At 39.0% G+C, this 25,081-nt stretch overlaps 2 protein-coding genes and 1 pseudogene across 2 annotated transcripts; 1 reads left to right on the top strand and 2 right to left on the bottom strand.

The window, feature by feature from the left end:
- Positions 1 to 5,635: 5,635 nt before the first annotated feature.
- On the bottom strand, positions 5,636 to 8,254 carry LOC130726294 (40S ribosomal protein S28-like; annotated as a pseudogene).
- Positions 8,255 to 8,398: 144 nt separating this feature from the next.
- Positions 8,399 to 9,058, bottom strand: LOC130726292 (pleckstrin homology domain-containing protein 1-like). Its single transcript, XM_057577536.1, has one exon. The coding sequence runs from the start codon at positions 8,960 to 8,962 to the stop codon at positions 8,516 to 8,518; it is 447 nt and encodes a 148-aa protein (XP_057433519.1). The 5' UTR covers positions 8,963 to 9,058; the 3' UTR covers positions 8,399 to 8,515.
- Positions 9,059 to 11,330: 2,272 nt separating this feature from the next.
- On the top strand, positions 11,331 to 16,850 carry LOC130726553 (cell division control protein 6 homolog B). Its single transcript, XM_057577835.1, has 16 exons — positions 11,331 to 11,662; positions 11,783 to 12,003; positions 12,562 to 12,636; positions 12,718 to 12,818; positions 12,906 to 13,012; positions 13,115 to 13,174; positions 13,350 to 13,423; positions 13,640 to 13,690; positions 14,144 to 14,193; positions 14,620 to 14,755; positions 15,251 to 15,340; positions 15,796 to 15,858; positions 15,955 to 16,050; positions 16,189 to 16,278; positions 16,378 to 16,478; positions 16,600 to 16,850. Exons 1-15 carry the CDS (start codon positions 11,512 to 11,514, stop codon positions 16,414 to 16,416), a joined length of 1,404 nt encoding a protein of 467 aa, XP_057433818.1. The 5' UTR covers positions 11,331 to 11,511; the 3' UTR covers positions 16,417 to 16,478; positions 16,600 to 16,850.
- Positions 16,851 to 25,081: the final 8,231 nt, after the last annotated feature.

The raw sequence follows: 25,081 nt of genomic DNA, 5'->3' as shown, positions 1-25,081 counted from the left end.
ACACCAAACATAGGTATGGACATCAACCGAGTCAATCCTAGCACCAGCAACGGTGGGACCATTCTGCTCGCGTGCCTCTGGGATGGACATCAACCGGATCAATCCTAGCACCAGCAACGGTGAGACCATTTCTGCCCGCGTGCCTCTTACACCAAACAAAGGTATGGACAACAACGAGTCAATCCTAGCACCAGCAACGGTGGGACCATTTCCGCTCGCGTGCCTCTGGGATGGACGTCAACGGGTCAATCCTAGCACCAGCAACGGTGGGACCATTTCTGCCCGCGTGCCTCTTACACCAAACAAAGGTATGGACAACAACGAGTCAATCCTAGCACCAGCAACGGTGGGACCATTTCCGCTCGCGTGCCTCTGGGATGGGCATCAACGGGTCAATCCTAGCACCAGCAACGGTGGGACCATTTCTGCCCGCGTGTCTCTTACACCAAACCAAGGTAGCCAGATCAGCAGTAAACCCGTAGGTCTGCCATTTCGGTCTGCTACAAGAGTCGTCTACAAACGCTCTTACACGGCATTTCGGGTCTTATGACCATTTTGGAAACCGACGAGGTCCAGAGTACGTCCTGTGTTAATACCTCATTAATGTTGCATGAATGCAGGATGATTAGTCAAACAACGTCTCCGAATCTCACACGACACGTCGCCACGTGTTCTAGCTAAATTAATGTCTCTAAAAACTTACCCTAAGGTAACAGTCGATTCTGCGACAAAAGACATTTCTTCACAACAACACATAACTCATGATGATCTCCAAATCATCCGACTCATCTCAATCCGATGGTCAAAACTGCTCAACGAGCACAGAGCATCACATACTCGGAAACTATCAATTTCCCGGACTTATCCCCAGGATAATCCAACCACACAGCTGCTCCAACAGCACAAAAGTATCCCGCATTCACAAGGTCTCACGCCTCAGTGAAGCTTCATGTTGTTCACGAGGTCTCACGCCTCAGTGAAGATCCATGCTTTCCACAAGGTCTCACGCCTCAGTGGAGTATCACGCATTCACAAGGTCTCACGCCTCAGTGAAGCTTCTCGGCTCATCCCTTGGATGGCTAAACAAACTGCTCAACGAGCGAAGGAGTATCAACATACTCAGAACTTACCAATCTCCTCAACACTTGGATCCGACGACACTTCTCGTTTTCCAAAACTAAGATTCGACTCCTAAGCTTCCTTCGAGATTATTATCATTACTTAAAGATTTAGAGGTTGTTTAAGGTCTTATGAGTTTTCTTCACAAAATAATATCCTTTTAGCCTTATCGCAATTCTTATAAGTTCTCGGGATCTCCAAATCCCCAAATGACTCCAGAGAATGTCTCGATCCATAAAACACCATAACAAGGCCCGAATCTCATTCGTCCTATCAAACCTTATCAAAACTCTCAAAATAAAATCGGCATGACCTGCCCGCTATTCTCACTTTTCAGAAACACAGATATCCTTGCAAAAGCATAATTAAATCAGCACAATCAACCAACATGTCATATATCAACATATTCTAGAATAATCACATAGCACTTAGCATATAAAGCATGCACCACACATCCTAAATTACCCAATTAGCACTTAGCATGTAAGTCAATCTCAAAAACATTCAGTAGATGAATCATCTACATTGTCAGCCGAAGCCTCAGAAAACATTTTCCAATCACACACAATCCAGTGCATAAACAGTAAACAATGTTGAGAGCATCGACCCTAAGCATTAACTAGAGATTCAGTGAAATGCCCTCACCTGTAGATTCTCCAGGACGATCTCCTAACACTTGTTCACAATCAAAGGCTTGTTCCGCTGGAAATTCCTCAAAATCACCTTTAGAGCAAAACCACAAAATACTATCAGAATCTATCGAAAACTAAGTTATCGATACTTACTAAGGTTAGTCGAAGTAATCTATACTCTAAGGTACGATAATCTAGCGCGAAAGACAAGTTTTCGGAAAAGGAAATTTTTCCTCCTCCCCCTTAATAGGTTCGGCCACTTTTCACAATTAGGAGACTCGATTTTTCTTCGATCAAACTTGGTTCCTATGCTATCATTAGCCGTAACTAAGGGTATTCTGGACTCGGAAAAATTATCGGATCAAAAACTGTCGCAGGGGTATTTTGGTCATGATTTTTAACTTAGAAATTTCAAAACTGAAATCCCAAAAACCAAATTTTGCAGGGACGTCACCAACGACGTTTATGACAACTAATCCTACTAGCACTAAGCTAAGGCGATAGTTTTCAGCCTAAAGGTTGAAGCTTTACTCCAAAAATGGGTATTTTAGGCTAAAATTGATTCCGGCGGAATTCCGGCGACATAACGGAAAATCTAATCCGGCAGAAGTGATCTTGGGCACATAAGGAAGAGTTTTAGAATCAGAAATGAAATATTCAGGATAGTTTTGCAAAAACCCATAAACTATCAGCTTAGAAAAGTCTACAGAAAAGCTATGGAAAAAGCGATCAGAGGTAAGGATTAGCGACTATACCTCGAAACCTTGAAGCAGCAACTAACGGATCAACGATCAAGCAAGTAATGAAGAAAATTCTTCTTCCTTCTTCCTTGGTGAAGCTCGCGGCCTTGAGGAGAGAAAATGGAGGAGTTTTGTGTTTTTTTCTCACTTGTTTGCTATATATAGAAGATGGAAATTCGCCGGAAAATGAAAGTTTCGCGAATCTGATTTTTCCGGCGTCATTCTCCGTGAATTAATAGATATGTTTTGGCAAAAGAATTCCAAAACTATAAAGAGGTCTCCTTGTATTTTTGGCAACTAATGCATAGTCGGTATAAAACTATTTTACCCGATAAGTTGCTTTTTGCATCGGATGTCGGAATAGAAAACTTCCTTCTGAAGAAAGATTGAAATCATCAAGAGAAATGGGTGTACGCGTGTAGAATCTTCATTTGAAGCTCTGAATAGAAAAAGTCTTCATTGTCGGTTGATTCTAGGGTTTTGAAATACCAGGGATTCGGTTTCGGCAAACTTCCGATGATTGGAATCGGACGTTCGTAGATCCTAGAGTTTCGCCTCGAAACGATTTTGATATATGGAAAAAGAGAAGTTCTAACATTTCTCTGAAGATTTTTGGACTAAAATCCTACAGTGTTCCAAGGGTGGAACATAGTGTTATTTCCTAAGATTCTTGTCCTAGGTTTTAAAGCGAATATTAGTCGTGCTATAACTTAAATCGACTTCGATACAATCCTCAGACTTTTCCTGAACTTTCTCCTTCATATATTTATTTCATTTAATAAACTTTTGTTCAGGTTTCCCTTCGCATTACATCAACCCTAATCGTGAATAAGAAGTTTATTCACTTAGCATAAGTTTAAAATCTTGGGCCTTACAGAAATTGGTCCCAACATGCTTCAAATCCCAATCAACCGTACATATTGATTGTTGTATTAGACAGGTATTTCCTATCCCCTTTTCTCTGTTGCTTCATATCATAAACTCTCCTATGGATGGCAATTTCCACCTGAAGATGGGGATCCCCGTGGGGACTGCCGTGTTTGGAGCCCCGACTTTGGGGAACTTTTCCCCAATGGGGATGGGGATGGAAATCCCCCCGATAAGAATTTGGGGACGGGGATGGGGATCACTCTCCCTGTTCCGCGGAGTCCCCGCCCAGTATATATAAGTTAAAATACAATAACGCACTTACAAATATTGCATTACTAACGATACAAACTTCACTTTTGGATGAGTTGAATGCTCGAGAGAATATTTTGGGTGTTGAACTTCATATTTTTTATGAGTTGAATGTTGTACTTTACGTTTCAAATTGTTTATTTTGTAGACTTTACACATTGTGTGATGAATTTTATTTACTTTTACTTAAACTTTATTATATATTTATATTGAATTTCATGTAGCTGCTTTGTCACTTGTGGTCTTTTAATTTATTACATAAATTTGTGCATTTTATATACCTAATTTAAATTTTTAATTACATGTTAGGGATTTCCATGGAAACCTGTGGGGAGATGGGGAACAGGGATAAGGAGCGGGAAGGCGCTCCTCGGCCCAGCCCCGCTCGAGTGCCATTCCTAAACTCTCCCCTTCACATTGTGTTTCATTGTTAACATTGTTACTTGCACTACTAAACCTAACTTTTACACAAGCTATCAACTCCCTCCAGCAAGTTGTGCAACCTACAAAAAAGAATGAAGGACGACCCATTGTGAAGGTCATTTCTAGTGATGAAGATGGTGGTCATGAAGATTAGGTTGCTGACATTCATTCAAGTGATAGTGAGAAAGGTAGAGATGCTGGTGATGATGATGGGTTTGGACTCAAGGTTGTAGAAATGGATGAAGACTATTGAATGAGAAGTTAAATAAAATGAAGGGCGTATTAGGAGAAGGTGTGGAAGCACAAGGAGTTGGGGGTGGGTGTAGTGACACAGGGTGTGGAGGAATAAGGTGTGGATATTGAGGGAGTAAGAGAGTTTCTAATAACACCGCAAGGTAAAGTCGTGAAGATATAAACGTTATTATGGCACTAAAATACTCTTAGTCAAGCTGCATTCAATAGAAATTGTTACTACCTATAGTGATCTTATATAATAGTTCAAGTAAGATTATCTCATACTAGTTTTCCGATGTATAAAAAAATATTATATCATACTATCAAAGATTCTTGTGGTTAAAAAAAAGAGTTAAGCTTCATGGATGAAAACTGAAAAGATTGGCGTTTACCATGGGTAATGAAGAGCATTAATTTACTTCGTTTGTTTCATTTTAGTTACTAAAACTCATTTACAAATATCTTAAGCGTATATTTCAACTATAAATATGGCCGTTGTCAATCACTTATTATTGCCACAAAGAACTTCAGTGGCATCAATAACGTTTTATTGTTGAAAAGTCATGGCGACCCTCAACAAGTTTTACCCAATTGCAGTTTTCCTGGTCAGTGCTGTTTTGATGGCAAAAATAGGATTTTCATCTGAATTAGAGCCATCTGAGGGTCCTGTTATTGAGGATAACTATGCACTAGGTCCTGTTATTGAGGATAACTATGCACTAGGTCCAGAATCATCGTCAGAAAAATATTTGGACAATTGCATGCGCACTTTGAGTGCACTTTGCACTGATCAGATCTTTAACAAAGCATTTCTTGGTACTGGAGCAGTTAGTAAAGATTGTTGCAACAACCTTGTCCATGACATGGGGAGACCTTGCCTTGATAGCTTGACAAAATATGTACGAGGAATACCTGATTACAAGCACAAAACTGATGTTGTGCAGAGGTTTAACCAAATTTGGATTAATTGTACTCCCATCGACCAAGTTTAAATTTTAAATAAGTTGAATGCTTACATATTATTGTAGCTATTCTATAATTGATATTTGTATTATGTGATAGCAAATTCATACATTTCAACTTTAATCAAAGGCAAGGGCTAAGCATTGCAGGATGTTGACCCTTGACATCCAATTATACATTTAGGTTAGGGGTAGGGAAAATGAAATAAGGGAGTCAAATGATAATGGACATTGGATAAAAGGAACCATTCAAACCCAATCAAATTCTGAAACACAACAAAAACAATTTGATTTCTGAAACTAACTCATATTGATTCATACAAGAAATAAATATTGGGGCAGAAAATCAAGCAGCAACAATAAGACTAGGGCATAAATAATTTTCCAACGCCAATTCAATTAATGACAAATAGAATGTGTTTCAGCTGACATTCAAGAACTGAAAACAATGAATCCTAACTAACAAACACACTACGCATAATCGTACCTAAAATGTAGCCTAGACCAACTGCAGTTTGTAATGCTGATCATGAAGTACAATATAGACACACTCAGCACACATTGATCATCAACATCAGTTTCTAGTGCTCATCATAAACATGAGTGCTCATTGTCCGATTATCTTAGGAACCTCTGCTACCAGTTGAATCACAAGTTCAGTTTCCGGAAAAAGGTTTGTCCGTGTCAATTATATACACCACTACTAAGTGCACCTCTGAAAATCACTTCTACAATTGATTCTGAAGGAGAATTAATTCTAGAAATAAGTATCTGTAAGTGGCTTATGGATTTTCATTTTACTGTTTTTATTTTTCTTTTAATTGTGGTAATTTAGTTGAATTTAGTGTAGTTAATCTCTTGTGTGGTGTTTGGGAAATGACAGATTGTGAGCAGTTGAAGATGGTGAAGGATGCACTGCACGTATCCACTGCACCGTCGACAATTGTGTGCCGTGAGGAGGAGCAGAATGTGGTTTTGGAGTTCGGCAAAGGCTGCATCGAGCACCAGAAGGCTGGGAGTCTCTACATATGTGGCTGTCCAGGAACTGGCAAATCCTTATCTATGGAGAAAATCAAGGGACTTTTGCTTCACTGGGTCACACAGGTATGTGTTCTCGCCTTATTGAGTTTTCCTCAACTTGATAAATATACCAATATCAATATAGATCCCTTTAGTAATCATTGAAAACAATACTGTATATTTTGCCATGCTTGACCAATTTATGTAATTGGCCTGAAGAAGAACACAGTAATAGTTCTTCAGCTTTAGTGAGTGTTTGGAGTAATGGAGGACATAAGATCCTAAGCACTTCAGGCTAGAAGCTTTGAGGGGGGGAGGTTCAAAGTTGAATCACTTCTGGTGTTATAAAATGTGGATCCAATTTCAAAATTCATTAACATTTTCTATCAAGACCACATTGTAGTTTGTTTTTTGTTCCTTTCCATTAATACAACCTCATGTGCAGGCTGATTTTCCGACGCTGGAAGTTTTATCTGTGAATTGCACATCTCTTGTCAACACATCTGATATTTTCACCAAGGTAGGAATGCTGTATGTAGCACATTTTATTTAAGTTAACAATACTTAATTGACTCATGACTGACCTACTTGTTGTTCTGGCAGCTATTTGGAGAACTAAAATTCTTCCTTCGCCTTGAGGTAGCTAGATCTTCCGAGGGAGTATTTCTTAGCCAAAGTAAGTATACTCTTGAATTCTTGTCTGACGCCGGTTACTTAGGCAGCAAACATGTTGAAACTCCAATGGACACCTCTACTAAGTTGTCTAAGGAAGGTGGCACTCCTCTTCTGACATTTCTTCCTATAGAAGGTTAACTGGACGCCTTCTTTACCTCACTAAGGCCGAATATAGGGCTCTTACTGCTATGGTATGTGAAACGCAATGACTCTCTTTCTTGTTAAAGGATTTGCAGACTCCTCAACTCACACCAGTTCCCCTTTATTGTAACAATCAATCAGACATTTAACTAGTTCACAATCCTTCCTCACATGAAAGGATCAAGCACATTGAGCTGGACTGCGACATTATTAGGGAGAAAGTACCTTCTGGCCTTGTTCACCTTCGTCCAATATCCACATCTCTTCAACTAGCTGAATTGTTAACTAAGACACTTTCCCCTTCCCCTTTCACTAGGGTTGTATCCAAGCTGGGAATGTAGATTCAAAGCACAAATTTACTCAAAATCCCAACCATATAAAGTGTAGAGATCAAATTCAAGTCATAATAGATGCATAATTAAGTTCATGACACGGACATTTGGCATCAGCTAACTAAAGCAAAACAGCAATGCTTCATTGAATCCCAAACCAAAACATGAGCTCCTCTAGGGCAACCTTCTGGCTTCTCTTTCAGACTCAAGAAGGGTGAGAATGTGGTCCCTCACTGAACCTTTCACATTCCTCATGATGTGATGATTCTGGTCATCCAAAAACTTAACTCTGACTTCAGTCACCTGCCCTCTGGATCCAGTACGACCCATAATTTAGACAACAATAGCATGCTTCACCTGAGACTCCATCCTGTTACTAGCAGAGAGGACGATGAGGTTAGGGTAGTAGCTGCTCTCGCTTCTTCTAACGGAAGAGAATGAGGTGATTACAAGCTGGGAATGTATGACATTCATTATCCAGCTTGAGGGGGCAATACCGGTTATGTGATTCGTAAGTTAGTTGATCACCTGTTATGTAATTAGCTAGAAGGTTAGTTAGCTTTTCTGTTTTCTATTCTGTTAGTGAGTTAGAGTAAGCTAAGTCACTCAACAGAAGTATAGTCACTGGAATATATAGTGTTCCATTGTGATCAGTAATACAGATGAAAATAACAAGTTCAATCACAACACCCCATATCTGATCCAGTGTTATCAAATAGCGGCGCGTAGCAGATTTTTGGCGAATCGTGACGCTGCTATTGCCCACTATAGTGGGCTATTCGCACTAAATAGCCGCTGAAATAACAGATTTTTTGCTCTCCGCGATCGCGATTTGACAACACTGATCTGATCCAACAGAAGCAGAGGGAAACAAAATGAAACTCCCACCTCATACTCAATTCAATGATCCATCCAAAATCCCACATACCCAGTACAGAAAATGCAAAAAAGCAAACATCTTTATTGACAAAAAGTAATTAACATCAAAATCCAGACGAGTAATTTTACAACAAGAGCAAGATTAAGGACTATACATGTTAGAGAGAAAAACTGAAGGATCAGGAATTGGTAGCCTTATTTTCATAATCTAGAACCTCGGAGTGTGCATGTGACCGAGAGTGAAGTACGATGGCGCGGCCAATTGAGTTGATCCAATCCTCCTTATCCTTATCACAGTCGGCGACGAAGAACATGGTGGAGTGCGGGGTGGAGAGCTCGAATGAAAACGGCTTGTGGAGGACGTCCTCGGCGCCCTTTACAGTGAGGGATGTAGCGGCGGAGATGACGCCGCGTGGGACGGAGGAGGGTGCGGCAGCGGCGGCGGGGTCCTTGAACCAGAAGAGCTTGCCTTGTTTGAGAACAAACCAGCGGCGCCGCCATGTTTTGATGTAGTCTCCTTGTTTTGTGAGCCACCCGGCGCGCTCCGGGTTGGACCAGAACTCGATGCCTGTGTAGTCTTCCGGGTTTGGATCCTGACCCGTCGCCACTCGCCATAGATTCTCCATCTTCTCTGTTTTCTAGCTTTTCGGTGTGAGGCAGGGTTTTTGTCCCTTCAACAAAGAGATACGCGAAAAAAGGAAAGTAAGCGAATGGAAAATGAGGTGTATTTTTCGGTTGTTTGATATGAAGAGAATGTGGAAGGAAAAGTGAAAGTAAAAGAAAAAACAGTGTGATACATAAATACCAATTTACCCTTCAGATATAAATTTGTATAAATATCTTATAGGAAATTTCTCCTACTCCTCTTCTTTGTAATAAACTTTTTAAAATTTACAATGTAGTCTTTATTTTAAGGGTGTACATGACCTGACTTTGTCCCTTAACTCGTCCTAGTCCAAGTTTATTCAATGTGCACCTCATTGAGTTTCTTTGGGTTTATGGATGGGTTCGAGTTTAAAAAATTGGTACGATCAATATTTAGGGTCGGGTGAAAGACAAATTCAACTCATCGTTACCTTTCCCCACCAAAATTCCTACTAGAAATATATCTCATTGTATAGTTAGATTAAAACTTTGTTCCTTGCAAAATTTAGCATAAATAATTTAATGAGGTATGCTAAATGACACGACAATTTGGGTGCACGACCAGAACAAATCATGACGTTAAAAAAAATGACGTGGGGCTTTTGACAGAAATCAAGGTGGGTTTGTGATTTAGAAGAAAATTAAATCTGTGGGAATCAACGGCACACAGTTAGTCGTGCAGTGTCGTTAGTAAAACTATTGTGCCAAATAGAATTTTCCTAATCCAATACTTGTGTAGTTTCTTTTATAATTTATAATAGAATTGAAAATTAGTGTTTTTACATAATGACTAATGAGAAGTATTTATAATTTTTTTTATGAGATCCGAAATTATCATTCGTCTTTCGAGCCAACTCAAACCGTCCTTTTATGGTCCGATCTTTCTTAAACTCAGGTGCCCACTAGGGTGGGCAAGTTTCAAACTGGTCCACCGATGGACCATGATCATATGTCGTTGGATTTAAGAATCTTAGAATATTCTTTTATTGGATGGTTAGGATTAAATGATGATTAAAAGGATAAAAATGTAAATTTATAATCCTCTTCATCTTCCCCAATCCACTATTCTTCATCTTCCCAACCCACTGTTCTTCATCTGACCAGCGTCGGCCATGTCACCGCCGCCACCTTGACCTCACAGCTCCGACGATTTCCAGTTACCTCTCCCTCACCTCCTCCTCCCTCACTCCCACATCGCCACCAAATACATCCCGAAATCTCCAATGCCAAAAACCCAGAAAATACCCATAACCCACTACAAATAAAACCCAGAATCCAACCAACCAAAATCATGGAGAAACCCTTGTGGTGTTTGAAGATCTGAAGAACAGAGAACAAGAGCATGGAAGTGAAGATCTGAACAAACAGAGACCAGAAAGGGGTGGTTTGATCGGTGTAAGGAGGGAAGAAGAAGGAAGGGTTTGGGGAAGAAGACAACTGCGGTTTGGGGTTGCAGGTTTCGTGAAAACCGTCGGTAATGGTATCGTCTTCGACCCTTCGCCAGGTATCCCATGACCGATCTCAAGACCAATGTGGCCACCGTCGGTGACTTGACCCAGATGCAGGCTCAGATCGAGCTCGTCGGCACTGTGTTCGGGGTTGTGCCGCCGAGTATTCCTTTACCCTCCAAAATCGAGCTCGCCATGGTTGAATTTTGAACTGCAATTTGTTCGATCTATGAATGGATTAGAATTGGGTTTCAATGAAGTACTAAAATATTTGGTAATGAGTGTAGTTTTGGCTCTGGACTGATGTGCAAAGGGGGTGGTGGCTGGTTTCGTGATTGTAGGTAGGAGAAGAAATGTGTTATTGACATATTTTTTTAATATGTTGTAAATTACCAAAAGTAACCCTGGGTGCACCGGTGGACCACTTTTAAAGTTGTCCACCCTAGTGGGCACCTTAAACTCACACCACATCTAGTATAGGAACGAGTTCGAATGAGATTTGTGGGAATCAATGGCACACAACTAGTCGGGTGAAAAGCAAACATAATCTGTCTTAATCCGTCCCACAAACACTCTTACTTTGTATGCTAAAATTGAATTGAACAATGTCATACCCTGTAATTCTCCATGGGAACCGAAGCAACACCCTATTTCTATTATCGCATTTTAAAATAAATTTTATACACTTCATATTAATACTGATTAAAATAAAATAAAATACTGTAATTAAAAATAAAATAAAAAAAGCTTTCTCATAAGTTTTTATTAATTATTATGGTCAACCGACGTACCTCAATGAAGCATCGTGTGCTCTTTTTTTTTTTTTCAATGAAGCATCGTGCTCTTTGATGCCACCCGTTCTTTATTGGGAATATTTTTGAAAATTGACTTTAGTATAATAAATCCTGAACACGCAGAATCTGTGCAAACAGGCGCGCGAGAATGAAAATCTCGCGCCCTTGTTTTCCCGCTCAACAACAACACCTTCCGCGCTCTATAATCTCCTCCATCTCCTCCATTTCTTCCCAATCCACCACACTCGATTTCGATTCTGCACTCAATCAATCTCCAATTTCTCATCGATGCCTTCTCTCACCACCAAGCGCAGACTCAGATCTGCCGCACCGCCGCCGTCTCCGCCCAAGCGTCACCGCCGATGCACGCCGTGTTCCGCCGCACCGTCACTAATCCAAGATGTAACCGCTGCTACGAAACCCAAGTGGAATCCTAAAGGTGATTGATTAATTGATTACTGATTTTCATTTCACTGTTTTTTTTCCTTCTTCTTTTAATTGTGGTAATTTAGTTGAATTTAGTGTTGTTAATCGCTTGTGTGGTGTTGGGAAATGATAGATTGTGAGCAGTTGAAGATGGTGAAGGAGGCACTGCACGTGTCCACCGCGCCGGAGACAATCGTTTGCCGTGAGGAGGAGCAGAATGTGGTTTTGGAGTTCTGTAAAGGATGCGTTGATCACCAGAAGGCTGGGAGTCTTTACATATGTGGTTGTCCTGGAACTGGCAAATCTTTATCTATGGAAAAAATCAAGGGACTTTTGCTTCAATGGGTCTCCCAGGTTTGTGAATTGTGATCTGTTCTTGTTGGTTTTTCCTCAATTTGATGAATATACCAATGTCAGTATAGATCCCTTTACTGATCATTGAAAACAATGCTGTGGATTTTGTCATGGTTGCCCAATTTATGTAATTGATGACCCTATGTAATTGGATTGTAGAAGAACACTGTAATAGTCCTTTACCTTTATTGAGTGTTTGGAATAATGGTGGATATAAGATCCTAAGCACTTAAGACCAGGCTTGTTAATAGCGCGCTATAGCGGCGCAATAGCGTTATAATGTAGTGCCCTGGGGGTCACCGCTACTCCACTGTTTGCCGCTATTGTCCGCTATTTGCTGCTATAGCGCTCGAAATAACGTTTTTTGGGCTTGCCGCTACACTACGCTATCCGCCATTAACAACACTTCTTAAGACTAGAAGTTTTGAGGGGGGGGGGGGGTTCAATGTTGAACCACTTCTGGGGTCAAAAAATTGGATACAGACTCATTAAAATTCTCCATCTAGACCACATTATGTTTTGTTTTTGTTCCTTCCATTAATGCAATCTCATATGCAGGCTGATTTCCCGACACTGGATGTTTTATCTGTGAATTGCACATCTCTTGTCAACACAACTGATATTTTCACCAAGGTAGGAATATGTTGTAGCACATTGTAGTTAAGTTAGCAATAATCAGTTGACCCATGACTGACTTATCTGGTGTTCTGGCAGATACTTGGGTTAAGCAAAGCACCGGGGAAAAAGGTTTCTGGCACACCCTTACAGCAACTTCAGCACATGTATTCTCAGAAATCATCCAGCAAGAATATGACGTAAGAAACATATTGATTATAGTCTGACTTCTATAGATGAGTTTCTTATGCTGAGTGTTTTTGTAATACGGATCTCCATGGTAACAGATTGATAATAGCTGATGAGTTAGACTATCTTATAACTAAAGACAGAGCTGTGCTTCATGATCTTTTCATGCTTACAACATTCCCGTTTTCCAGATGTATATTAGTAGGTAAATTTCGCGCAAAAGTATAACTATAGTTTCTGACTTTTTTATAACCCTTGACTATAAAACAATTTGGGTATTCAGAACTTAGTGTGCCTATTTATACAGGTGTTGCAAACGCAATTGATCTAGCTGATCGATTCCTACCGAGGCTTACAGCATTAAATTGTGAGTAATTTAAGTTAATAAGTTTGTATAAAGCACTTCCATTTCATTCTGATTGCTTTGAATATTGTCTCTCAATGACCTTAGTTATGAAGCCAGCCTTCTACTTGTGTACATGAATTGACATTATTTTTCTGTCTTTTTCACTTTTAATTTTTTTCTATTTGTTCTGCTCTAGGCAAGCCTGAAGTTATAACTTTCCGGGCGTACTCTAAAGATCAGATCCTTAGGATTCTTGAAGAAAGGCTAAAGGTAAGATTATTGTTATACAACTTGTTTGAGTTATAGGGTATCCCGCTTTCACCTTGTTTGATTACTTGAACAAAATTATCATTATCAAATGTCATGCTTTTTTTTATAAGTTTACTTCTTTTATGACTCAGGTGAAGACCAAAAATAACAAAAAGTTACATTTCTCCTTTACGAATATTTTTAGTTTTTACTAATAGCTTTTTGTCTCACTATCAGGAACTTCCTTACACTGTCTTCCAACACCAAGCGCTGGAATTATGTGCTAGGGTAAGTTCATTTACAACTGTTCAGATAAGTTTGTATTTGCCTCTATCCTTAGTCTTTACCAAGGATCTATCATCAAATAAAACTGAGCTAATGATGAATTCTAGATCTTTAAGGGCATTTACTGTCCTTGATTTGGCTTAGTAGTATGTCTAATGTTACCTCTGCCAGTCCTTCCTTTTGTTAGAGACAGATAGAATGTGATAAGCTCAGCAGCATTCCACTTTGTGTAAAAGTTGCATTCAAATGTACTGTTGACTTGTTTTGTTATTATTTTCCCCGCAAAGTGAGTTTAGATGAACAATGAGAGCTGTAAAGTGCATTAAACTCAACAGTAGGTTTTACAGAGTTGGTTTTAATTAATACACTAATGATAAGAGCAGCATAAGAAAGGTATACAATAATTCATCTTGAAATAATATGTATGTAGAGCCTAATTGGCACTTCTCATTGCAGAAAGTTGCAGCTGCTTCTGGAGATATGCGAAATGCTCTTTGTATATGCAGGTTAGTCATTTTTTCATTATTATTATAATTATCATTCACTTTTTATTGCCTTTTATGCTCATGAAAACGAGTCCATCCAAAATTTATTACTATATTTGATCTGCCAATATATTAAGATTGAAAAATTGTCATGCTTAAACAACTTCACATTTTATATTCAACATTAATGTTGCCAAAAAAAGCGTTGAATCATTCCCTACCCATAGGAAGGTGTAATGCTGGATGTTGGCATTATTTTCTGCTCATTTATCTAGTTTTCATTTTTTTTTCAATTGAAATGGATCTTCTTGCTTCCAGAACCCATCCTTAGTTTTTGTTGGGCTTATATGTTATTACAATATGATTGACGATACAAGATTTACATTCGCCATTCAGCCAGAGTAAAGTCAGGCAAGAGAATGATTTTGTAGTTCACTTTCTTTCCAGGAGTGCAATAGAGATTCTAGAAGGGGAAATTAGAGAATCTGCCTCCAATTTGGATACCTCGTTGGAAGAGAAATCATCCACTGAACAGAATCTTGCGACAGATCCTGATTTTGTTAAAAAACAAGAATTTGACATAGTAAGTGCTCAGAAGTCTGTTCCTAGCTTGTAGACAGATGGATTTAATATTATTAAACTATTTCTCAGTTGATGACAGTTTAAGAAACATAATGAGTACAAATTTGCATTTATCATGCATCTCTTTTGATTCATTGTTGTTTGAATACATTTCTTCAAGTTTAGATTCTTAGTTTTGAACTTAGATGGCTACTCTTAGAAGACGTTTTCATGTAGTTTACTGTTGTAGTTGCATCAGTTTTAGTATGATTGAGTTATTACTGTCAGTCATACAAGGTATATATGTAACAAAGTTCCAGATTAATAGGATTCTGTATAATTGGTATATAGCATTGAGCTGTTTCTTTCAGGAGTCTTCAATATTATAAAGTCATTGTAGTTACACTTCAGCACCAGTATATGATACTTTTAATTTACTAAACATGTAGAGTTTCTCTATTATCCACTCTCCATGCTTTAGAATCTAAAGGCCTAAAATCCTCAAAACTAATTGCAGGTAAGGATTGATCACATGGCTCGTGCTTTGTCTAAAACATATAGATCACCGGCAGTGGATACAATACAATCTCTGCCACATCATCAACAGGTAACCTAAACTATGAATATTCTATGTGAATTGTTGTGAGCTAAGAGCCTAAGAGACAGTCTATTACTGGAAGTCACATAGCTTTTATGCCAGATGCTATTATGGTGTTATGAAATTGACGTGGGCTAAGTTATGTGATCTACCATGGAGAAATCTCTTCTAGTCTTAATTATTATCATAAGAAATAAGTAATAGAATTTGAAACTCATCTAAGGTCGGTAAAGAAACAAGTGACAACTTCATATGATATTAAGGGTACTTAGTTATTTGAAATTTGTTTAGTAGAACAATCAAGCTAACCCACATAAATGATCTTTGACAACACTAGACACAAATCACCTTTTTTTTTCTTGTTTAACATTGTACTGAAACTAACAAAATCCAATACAGAAGCGTCTTTTTACTAGGTACTGCCCATTTTTTTTACAACTTTTCTGGATCTGAACTGTTTGCAGATTATACTCTGCTCTACTATGAAACAATTCCGTGGTGCCAAGAAAGATGCAATTCTTGGGGAGGTATGCTTTACAGCTATTTATGCGTGCAAGGGTGTGATTCACTCTAACCTATGCTTTGATACCCAATTCTAAAAGAGTAATACTTATATGATGCAGTTGTATAAATCTTACATGGAGATATGTAAATCATCACTAATTCCACCAGCAGGAATCTTAGAATTTTCAAACATGTGCAGAGTGCTGAATGATCAGGTATCTAAGGACTAACCTCAATTTGATTATGAATTTCCAGATGTATTGCCATTTGCCACTGGATGGAATTTTTTATTCAAGCGTGCTTTATCAACAAGGGAATATTTTAATTGGTAAAATGATGAAACTTTATTGCAGGGGCTTATTAAACTAGGACAATCCCGGGAGGATAAATTGAGAAGAGTATCACCTAAAGTAGATGAGGGTGATATTACTTTTGCGTTGCAGGTAGTCTTTCAGTTCCTTAAGACCTTGTATCATTATGGTGTTTGGATTTGTATTTCATTTTAAATGATTTCTTTGTCATACTTCAATTCCATGACACAGGGAATCCGATTTTTTCGGAACTGTCTTCAAGACTGGTGATTCTCATTCAGCTTGAAGTAACAGTAGATTCTTCCACATGTCAAGGCTGGAAGCCTCTACTTGTACATTCTTCTCCTTTTATATAGAACTCGTTTTCCGATGCATCTTTAACTTTTCTCTATCCTTCTCACTACACATTTTTTTGCCAAAATCCTAATAGCATGTTTCCTTTCTGCATTGCAGGGCAGTTCATAACATCATATGGCTCAGACTGGTGTCTTCATTACATGAAGTGAATATACTCGATGAAACATAGAGTGGAATCAACTTAAGCAGGATTTTCAGCTAAGAAGCAAAAGTTGTTGAAGGATATTTTTTTTTCCTGGAGCGAAAAATAACAATAGATGAAAGTGTTAATTACAATCTTTATGTAATAAAATAAAGCTTCTCAAATGTTAATATTAGCCATCAATGTTATATTTACTTGGTGATTATTTGACATACTGATTGTAATCATGAAATGGTTGCAATCCATTCAATTAATTTATGGGATGAAAATATAATGATGTATCACTAGAAGAGAGGTGCAGAAACCTACACATATTTGATTGGTAAATGCTTGATTCCTATTAAACAAGGTCTTAGAGTCTTATGATGGAAAAATCACTTGTTGGGAGAGCTAGTCCCATAAGGATGTGAATGTTCTTGGTTTAAATAAATTTGCCTAATGTGGAGAAGACTTGTATTAGACTAAAAAAGTAGAGGTGCAATATTTCTTATTGCAAATAATAGAAAAACAGTATGATAAATATACAATATCTTGAACTTGTTAAATATTTGCTTGAGAGTTTTTTTTTTAATAGGCAAATGTTCGTTGTTAGTAAATTAGAATAAATTATCTTTCTTCAGGGTTCAAATTCTGGCTCTTCACCTTCAAGTGAGCTACTTCCGATCATTACCTGGTATTTTTTGCTTAAAATTGTATATCTATCTGGATTTTTTGTTGTTCTATTGGCAAGTTTTGCCATGCCTCTATTCAAGTAGCTTGGTCGCTTGTATGGCTTTTTTTTCATCTCCCATCTTCCTCTTCTTTTGAGCGAATGTACTTCCTTTAGGGTCCAAATGAAGCTAGGGTCCATCCCCAGTATGTTAGTCAGCACCCATGTGCAAACGTCTAGGTTGCCATTAACAACTTTGTTAGGTTTTCCTCTCCTTCAATGGTCAAAGTTTGACCCAATCTTGAGCAGAAACTGACTTAGGTCTTCGAGTCTTCCTTAGCTTGGGCCAGGCCTACTTGTACCCAACCGGCCTTTTTAGTGATAAATTGAACACAACTTTTTTTTGGTTACAAAATTGAACACAATTTATTTGCATGCTTAAGATTTCGAAGTTTATTGACAAAAAGAAAAAAGATTTTGAAGTATATATGAAACGATTTTAGAGGGTGTCTTACCTTACTCACCTAGCATTTTGGAGTGGTGACACTGGTGGGTATATACTCATGCGACACGTACAAGGTCTGCCATACAATAATGGAGAAAACACAAAGGAGTGAATATTCCACAATTTGTAAATTTATTGCTTTCTGGCCAAACAATGGTTGGCTTGACATTTGCAACCTTTAGTTTTCAATGTAAACCAGAGTGGCAAATCAATTCAAGAATGCTCAAACAACCAAAGCTAGCTGGCCCCTCGAAGTTGAAACATTTAGACTACTGAGACCACTTCATATATGGCATCTCGAAAGTGACGACCCAAGACCCACATCAGGATATTTTCCCTCTCAATGTGACCAAAATATCCCTCATGCATGACAACACACTAGGATTTTTGTTCATGAGTGGTTGAGAATAAGGCCTAGATGGTAAGGTGATTTGGTCATTACCTTGAGGCTTGAAGATCTTGCTAGCGAAAGGGAACAAGCAATGACCAATGAGATATAGATCAGGAGAGAGAGTCATGAGAGGCTTTTGAATTTGGTTGGGAGAGAAAGAGGGACAAATAGATGAGGAGATAAGGAGATTGAACTTAATTGGCGTAGCAGTTGAATCAGGCATCAACTTCTGTATGTCTTTGTCCCGGATCGGCTTCTCTAAAATGAGTCATTCACTTAATTGAGTTGTATTTTATTTACTTTTTAAAATAAGTAATTATAATTAATAGTTATAATGACTTATTTTATTCTCTAAAGTAATTTTTATATTTTAAAGGAGTCAAACTCGTTTATCCTATTCCGATCTGATGTAAATTAATTAATCAGTGTCAACTGTCAAGCAGTCAAGCTCAAGCTCCTTTTTGTTGAACGTTTTCCTTCGGTTGTGTTTGGATTTATTGTTGCTTGATTATGTTTACGTGCAATTACTTCTGGACGAACCCTTTCCTATCCCTTTGAATTTTGGAGTGTAACTCAAACAAGTAAAGCCAAAGGGTTTCACGTCTATCTTTAAATATGCTGCTTATAGCCTTATATAGTGCATATGAGCAAAAAATTGAAGTATAGCTATTGAAGTTCAAGCGATATAGCTGAATTTATATAAAAGGAGAAAAATTGGAAGATTTAATTTCTAAAGGGGGTGTACTAGTTCTTTTTAATTTGCGTAGAGGTATGAGGTATCCTCCGCTGATATGCGCCTCATTTATATAAGTGTGAATTGGAACCTCAACCTCAGGGTTAAAGGTCAAACTAAACTAACCACTATAACACACCTTTTGATTTTCTAATGGGGTGAAACAAATTAGAATAGAGAAATATTGATAAATCACATTTTTTAATGTTTTTCATCTTATTTTTAATATAAGTCACTTTCAAAACCTATGGAGTAATAAATATTTATTTGAAGTTTATTCTTCATATTCAATTATCTAATCAATGCAATAAAGACTTATTTTAACGTCAAAAGTTAGCATTGAATCTGACACCGACGCTAATTATAGCAGGTCTTGGCCAAGTTGACGCAAAGCGTCAAAAAAGAATGTTTGAATCTCTTTCGTTCGAGTTTGAGTTGGGTAGAATCTTTTTATATGACTTAAGCGAATTTCGGAGTTGTCGTTTGGTGTAGTCTTTGATTGTCCGTGATAATAGTACCTAGGTATAGAAGTTGATGATGAAGGAATTGCACAATTGGTTGTAAGATCCTTAATTGATTAGTTCACACGATTGCTCCAAGTAGAGAGAGACTGAGTCGAGGGATTCAATGTTAGGTTGTGTGAAATCCGAGGGGAAATTGTTAGAGGATGAATAGCTTAGAAGGTTCGATTTCGAGTTAAGTGTATTCCTTTGTGAGGAAGTTGGAATTAATTGTTTATGATTGTTAGAGAGTGGAAAATGAGTTGGGGATTAAGTTCTTGATGTTTATGGAAGAGGGTGTAGAGTTAAGAAATGGATTCACGTTAGAAGTTGATAGGTGAGGGGATAGCAGAGATTTGGACTTGAGAACGGTTTAGATCATAGGGCTTGAGGAATCTTGCTATGAGTATGAGAGACTTAAGATTCAGTGAGATGTGATCAAGAAGCTAGGGTTTGAATTTTGTTGGAATTATCAAGCTAGAGAAGGAGCTTTCGGTGTCAAGTTGATTTTCCCTAAGTGGTGGTTTGTGGATGTGCTACCAAGAGTTTAGGTAGAGGTGATACTTCAGGTGAATAGAAGAGAGTGCGGTAGTTAGAGCTACCTTTAGACTTGTAGTTTCGAGGACGAAACTAATTTCAGGGGGGTAGAAATGTAAGACCCGTGAAGGTTTAAGAGAAATAAACTCGGTCAATTTCTCGGTTTAGTGCTTTAATGCTCGGTTAATGTGATCTTTATGGGTGTGACCTTGTATGATGAATTTTATCTAATGAAAGTAATATTTTGATTATTAATATCGAAGTTATTTTTCCAAGTATTCTATTCTTCGTTCATCGGAGGATTCGGCTGCAGTACGGAAAACGGTCGAGCCGACGCGTTTCGCCTAGAGCGCCCTTTTGTCATCGAATTATTATTCGAGTGTGAAATAAATATTTTCCTTATCGTTACAATGATCTACGCGTAATTTCGAGAATTTTGACTGTAATATCGATATAAGGTCAAAAATCTCGCCCGGTAGTGTTTTCGGCTCGAAAACGAGTTGAGTTCGACTCGTAAACGAGCCAATCACGAAATTGGCCAGAAAATATCTGATCTTGGGGTTGAGTTTTCAGATGTTGAGTGTGGAGAGAAAGGCCATTAGGGTAGGCTCATGAACCAAGGTCAAAAAAGTTAGTATCATGATTGCTTTGCCAGAAGTAGTGTGTAGGCCTGTCCATCGGTCTGGTTTGGTCGGTTTCGGGCCCAAAAAGCCCAAACCGGCCTAACCCGCACACACAAAACTGGGCCCGCAACCGACCGTGGGAAGTTTCGGTTTGGGTCGGTTGCGGGTTGCTCGGGTACCCGGCGGGTCGGGCGGGTTCTGTCGGGTTGGTTTTAAATTCGTTTGTGTCCTTTACTCCCAAATCTATTCCATTTTTTATTTTATTCAAACATTTTTACCAAATCAAAACCAACCGAATTTTCTGGGCCAAAATATTAAAACCAGTCAGATATATTTCTTTGAAGTCACACAGTACATTGATTTTTCCAATTTTCAGTGTTTATTCAGAGTTCAGACTGTAGATCTACTCCTCAACTTCACAAAGTTTGAAACTTTTTGTGCTTCCAGTTCTAGATCTGCAAAAAGAACTAATCAGAAAGGAAACCATAAAAGTGAAATCAAGAGAGAGGGAGAAAGAAGTTACGAAGCCTGTCTTTCTGCATGCCCTCGAACTAGTTGAGTCCGGTGGCTGTTGAAGGGGAAGGAAACCGAAAAAGCTTTCATTCTTGCGATTTCAGATCAGATCCAGAGAAGATGAACAAAGTTTCCATTCTTTTCCTCATCTGAAAGAGATTCCTCGTTTCATTCTTGCGATTTCAAACCAAAATCGATGGTTGGCTTGTTCTGGAGCAAAATGAAAGCGAACAAGCTCTGTCGGGTGAGAGAAGCATGGAGGATGAAGCGGCTAAGGTTTGAGATGTGTGAGGGAAGAAGGAGAAGAGAGAAGGACAGTTGCGGCGGCTAGGGTAAGATGTTGAGAAGAAGGAGGTTGTGGTGCTGCTAGGGTTAGAATCTTCTGGAGAATGGAGAAGGGAGGGAGAAGAACGGCTGAAGAATGAAGATTGAATTAGGGTTAAGGAGTTAAGGAGTATTTATATTATGAAATTGGGTTTTTTTGTTCTTTTTTTTCTGAAGGGTGGCTTTGGGCTGGGCTTGTATTAGGTCTCTAGGTTTTTTTTTTTTATTAGAGTGGGTTCGGTCGGCTCAGAGGTCAAACCGAACTCGACCAAACCAAATCGGCCTAACCCGGTTTTTTTCCGACCGCCAACCTGCCAACCGACCCGTCCGAACCGAGATGACCTTTTTTGGTAACGGGCCGGTCGGTTTCGGACGGGCCCAAAATTTCTGGACAGGCCTAGTAGTGTGCATGAGAAGATAAACCAAAGCCAAAAGTACAAGCCACCTTTCACCTAGGGAAATGTCCATCACCTTATCATAAGGACTTCCATCAGATTTCTGAACCAAAAGTAAAGGAAATGAGAGGACTTTAGAGAGATAAGTGAGAGAGAGTGAACATCATCTTCATCTTATCTTCATCCTTCTTACCAAAAAACTAAAATCTTCATCATCTCTAAACACCACCAAGAAATCATCTTTTGTCTTCCATTCCTTCACAAAGGAACTAGCATTCAAGGTGAGGATCATAGTCATGGTTTCCAAATTCAAAAAGGAGCTATCTTTCTCTTCATCCTTTCTAAAAACTGAGTTGTTGTTGTTGTTGTTGTTGTGTGCTTGTGTTGAGCTTGTGATCACCCTTGGCTTCTTGTTTGTGAAAAGAGTTTTGGAAAAAGGTTGAAGCTTGATGTTAAGGCTTTAATCTCTTGTGTTTTGAACCATAGATTTCGAAAATGGAGAGCCAAGGAAGAAAACTACTCATCATAAAACCTTTTCTTGTTCAAAAGGTTGAATCTTGATGTTTTAATGTTCTCATGAAGTAAAGACTTCAAGAGTAGGTTTTCAAGTTTGTTTCTTAAAATCCTTGAGGCTAAAAGTTCAGTTTTTAACCCTCAAAGATCATTCCAAGTGTTGTTTCAAACTCAAATCCTTGAGCTCTTAAGACTAAGTCAATTCATGAGAAGTGCTAGACTTAGTTGAGAGTGTGTGTGATTTCTATGTGATTTTGGTGATTGATGGTTGTGTGCACTATGTGTTTGTGTGAAGGTGAAGAACACCTTGTTCATCTCATTACGAGGAGCTAAAGGCTAGGAAGGAAATCAGACTAGAGACTAGAGAAGTTAAGGAGAAAGCCAGCGATCGAGGTAAGGGCACTTCGGGTCTTGGACTTTAGCGTGCACGAAATGTGTGTTAGGATTGCATGAACTTGTTTGATGACTATGAACATGTTAAGACCTTAGAAGCCTTATGTAAATGAGCTTAGTATGTTGTATGAACCTTATAATCATGAATGAGAACTTAAAGGTTAAGTCTTGGGCTAAAAATCAAGTTAAAAGTGAGAAAATGTATGAAACTCGGAAGAGGTACAGAACCGCGACGCATGTGCGTGGCAAGCTGGCGCACATGCGTGGGGAACCTGCAGCTATGGGGCATGTGCGTGGATAGACGACGCACATGCGTGGGACTTCTGTCCCTCCAACGCCAAGTGACATTTTTTTTGCTACTTTGAACTGTTTTGGGCATAACTCCTTGGATACGAGTCCAAATTGTGTCAAACCACTTTTATTTGAAAGCTAACTTCAATTTATTAAGTATGTGAAGGTTTCATAATTTTTGGATTGCTATTTCAATACAGTTTTTAATTTTATTTCACCCCTTTTTCTGTTGCCGAGTTAGCTGGGCAGCTCGCATTGTTTTGGGCATAACTCCTTGGATACGAGTCCATATCGGGTGAAACCAATTTTATCTGAAAGCTAACTTAAAGTTCCTAAATCTGTAAAAGTTTCCTAATTTTTAGATTGCTAGTTTAATACAGTTTTCAATTTTAATTCTACCATTTTCTGCTGTTTTGTTGCCCTGAATTATATGCATGATATACATGAAGTTTATGAGTTAAGCATGCTTGATTAACATGAGAAATTGCTTATGAACATGATGAATGATAACATGCTTAAGTGCCTTGATGTTGAGAACATGATTACTTGTTGAGAACATGCTTACTTGTTGAGTACATGACTACTTGTTGAATATGACATGATGAACTCTTAGGATGTTTATGATGAATGTAAGTCTTGAATTATGTTCCTATGATGCATGATATAGTATGCCCTGATATTTATCGAATGATATGCGTTGTATGGGCGATGTTGATCGAATGAGATCGAATGTGGAACCTACGATGGTTGGGCTACCGTGGCGACGGATAGCTGGTGACACCTATGAGTCGGTGACCCCGATCACTCATGTTGAGGTGTGGTGAAGTCGTCATCGAACGACAGAAGACTATAACTTCGTTGTTTGACTAATTCATGGAGCATATCATTTCATTGACCGAGGGTACTGCTTGGATAGGGTACGCCGAGGTGTTGGCTAATGACTGCATGGGAAGGGTCATTAGATAAGTGGCAATTGACTGCTGGATGGGTCTTTGTCCCGCCTGCCTGGTATGGAGTTGGCGTTTATCCGGATCATGGTGTGCATTGAGCATTGAGCATATAGCATACGCTAACAATATAGGGACACATAGGTTCCCTTGAACGTCGTTGACGTAAGAACATTGGTTGTTGTCTTGTGGCTTGTGTTAGACGATTGAATTCCCTATAAGGTGCAACGTGTGGTTGTGGGCCTTGTGCCTTGCTTGTTGAAGTGTTTTTCTTATCTTATGCTACATCTAGAATTCCTTAGGGATGTATTAGTATGCCGCTGGTAAGATTCTTGATAGGTGATTATATATGTGAATATGCATGCTCTTACTTGCTCGTATGGGTGCACATCCTAATTATGGCCTTGTGGTATAAGAAGTTGACCCTTGCACCTTTTCTCTGTTATAAATGTTCGACGACGCCGCTCTAAAGGATGAGCAAGAGACCGATGGACGCATGCGAGGAGACGCCGCAAGGAAATGATGTGACCACGAGCTACCGATTCAGAGATTAGCCGTGTGGAGATTGCGGGGAGCCCGATGGGCATATGAGGCTTTTAGTTTATATATGTTTTGGAAAGTATTACAAAGTATTATGTTTCAAAAGAAAAAAAAAATACCTTCATTTTTATGATTTCGAAAGTTCATTAGCATGATTAATTTACTTTTGGATCACTAAGTAACCCTTGAAAAACGGGGCGTTACACGCCTTCTTCCAAGCCTGAAAGAGAGGTAAGCAATCTGTCTCAAACTGAACCCGCCTGAAGCCAAGATGCATAGACAACTCCATAGCCCACCTGAGACTCAAAGCTTCAGCCACCGTTGGAGAAAGAGTAAGTGTTGGAAATTTTGCAGCAGCCGCGAGCATCTCACCGGCGTTGTCTCTCGCCACCATACCAAATCCCGCAACCTGTCCCTCCCCACTGCTACATCCACGTTGACCTTCACAAGGTCTACCGCTGGTCGCACCCACTTCCCTAGCCCTTGATCCCGTCCACCACTCGCCAAGGAGAACGACGTCGATGGTGGACAAACTAGAGCTGCTGCCCGAGCCAAAACCGAAGCCACAGACCAAGGCTTGTC

Source organism: Lotus japonicus, chromosome 6, assembly GCF_012489685.1.
Source record: "Lotus japonicus ecotype B-129 chromosome 6, LjGifu_v1.2".
Classification (NCBI taxonomy): Eukaryota; Viridiplantae; Streptophyta; class Magnoliopsida; order Fabales; family Fabaceae; genus Lotus; species Lotus japonicus.
This window is presented reverse-complemented; position numbering and strand designations above follow the sequence as displayed.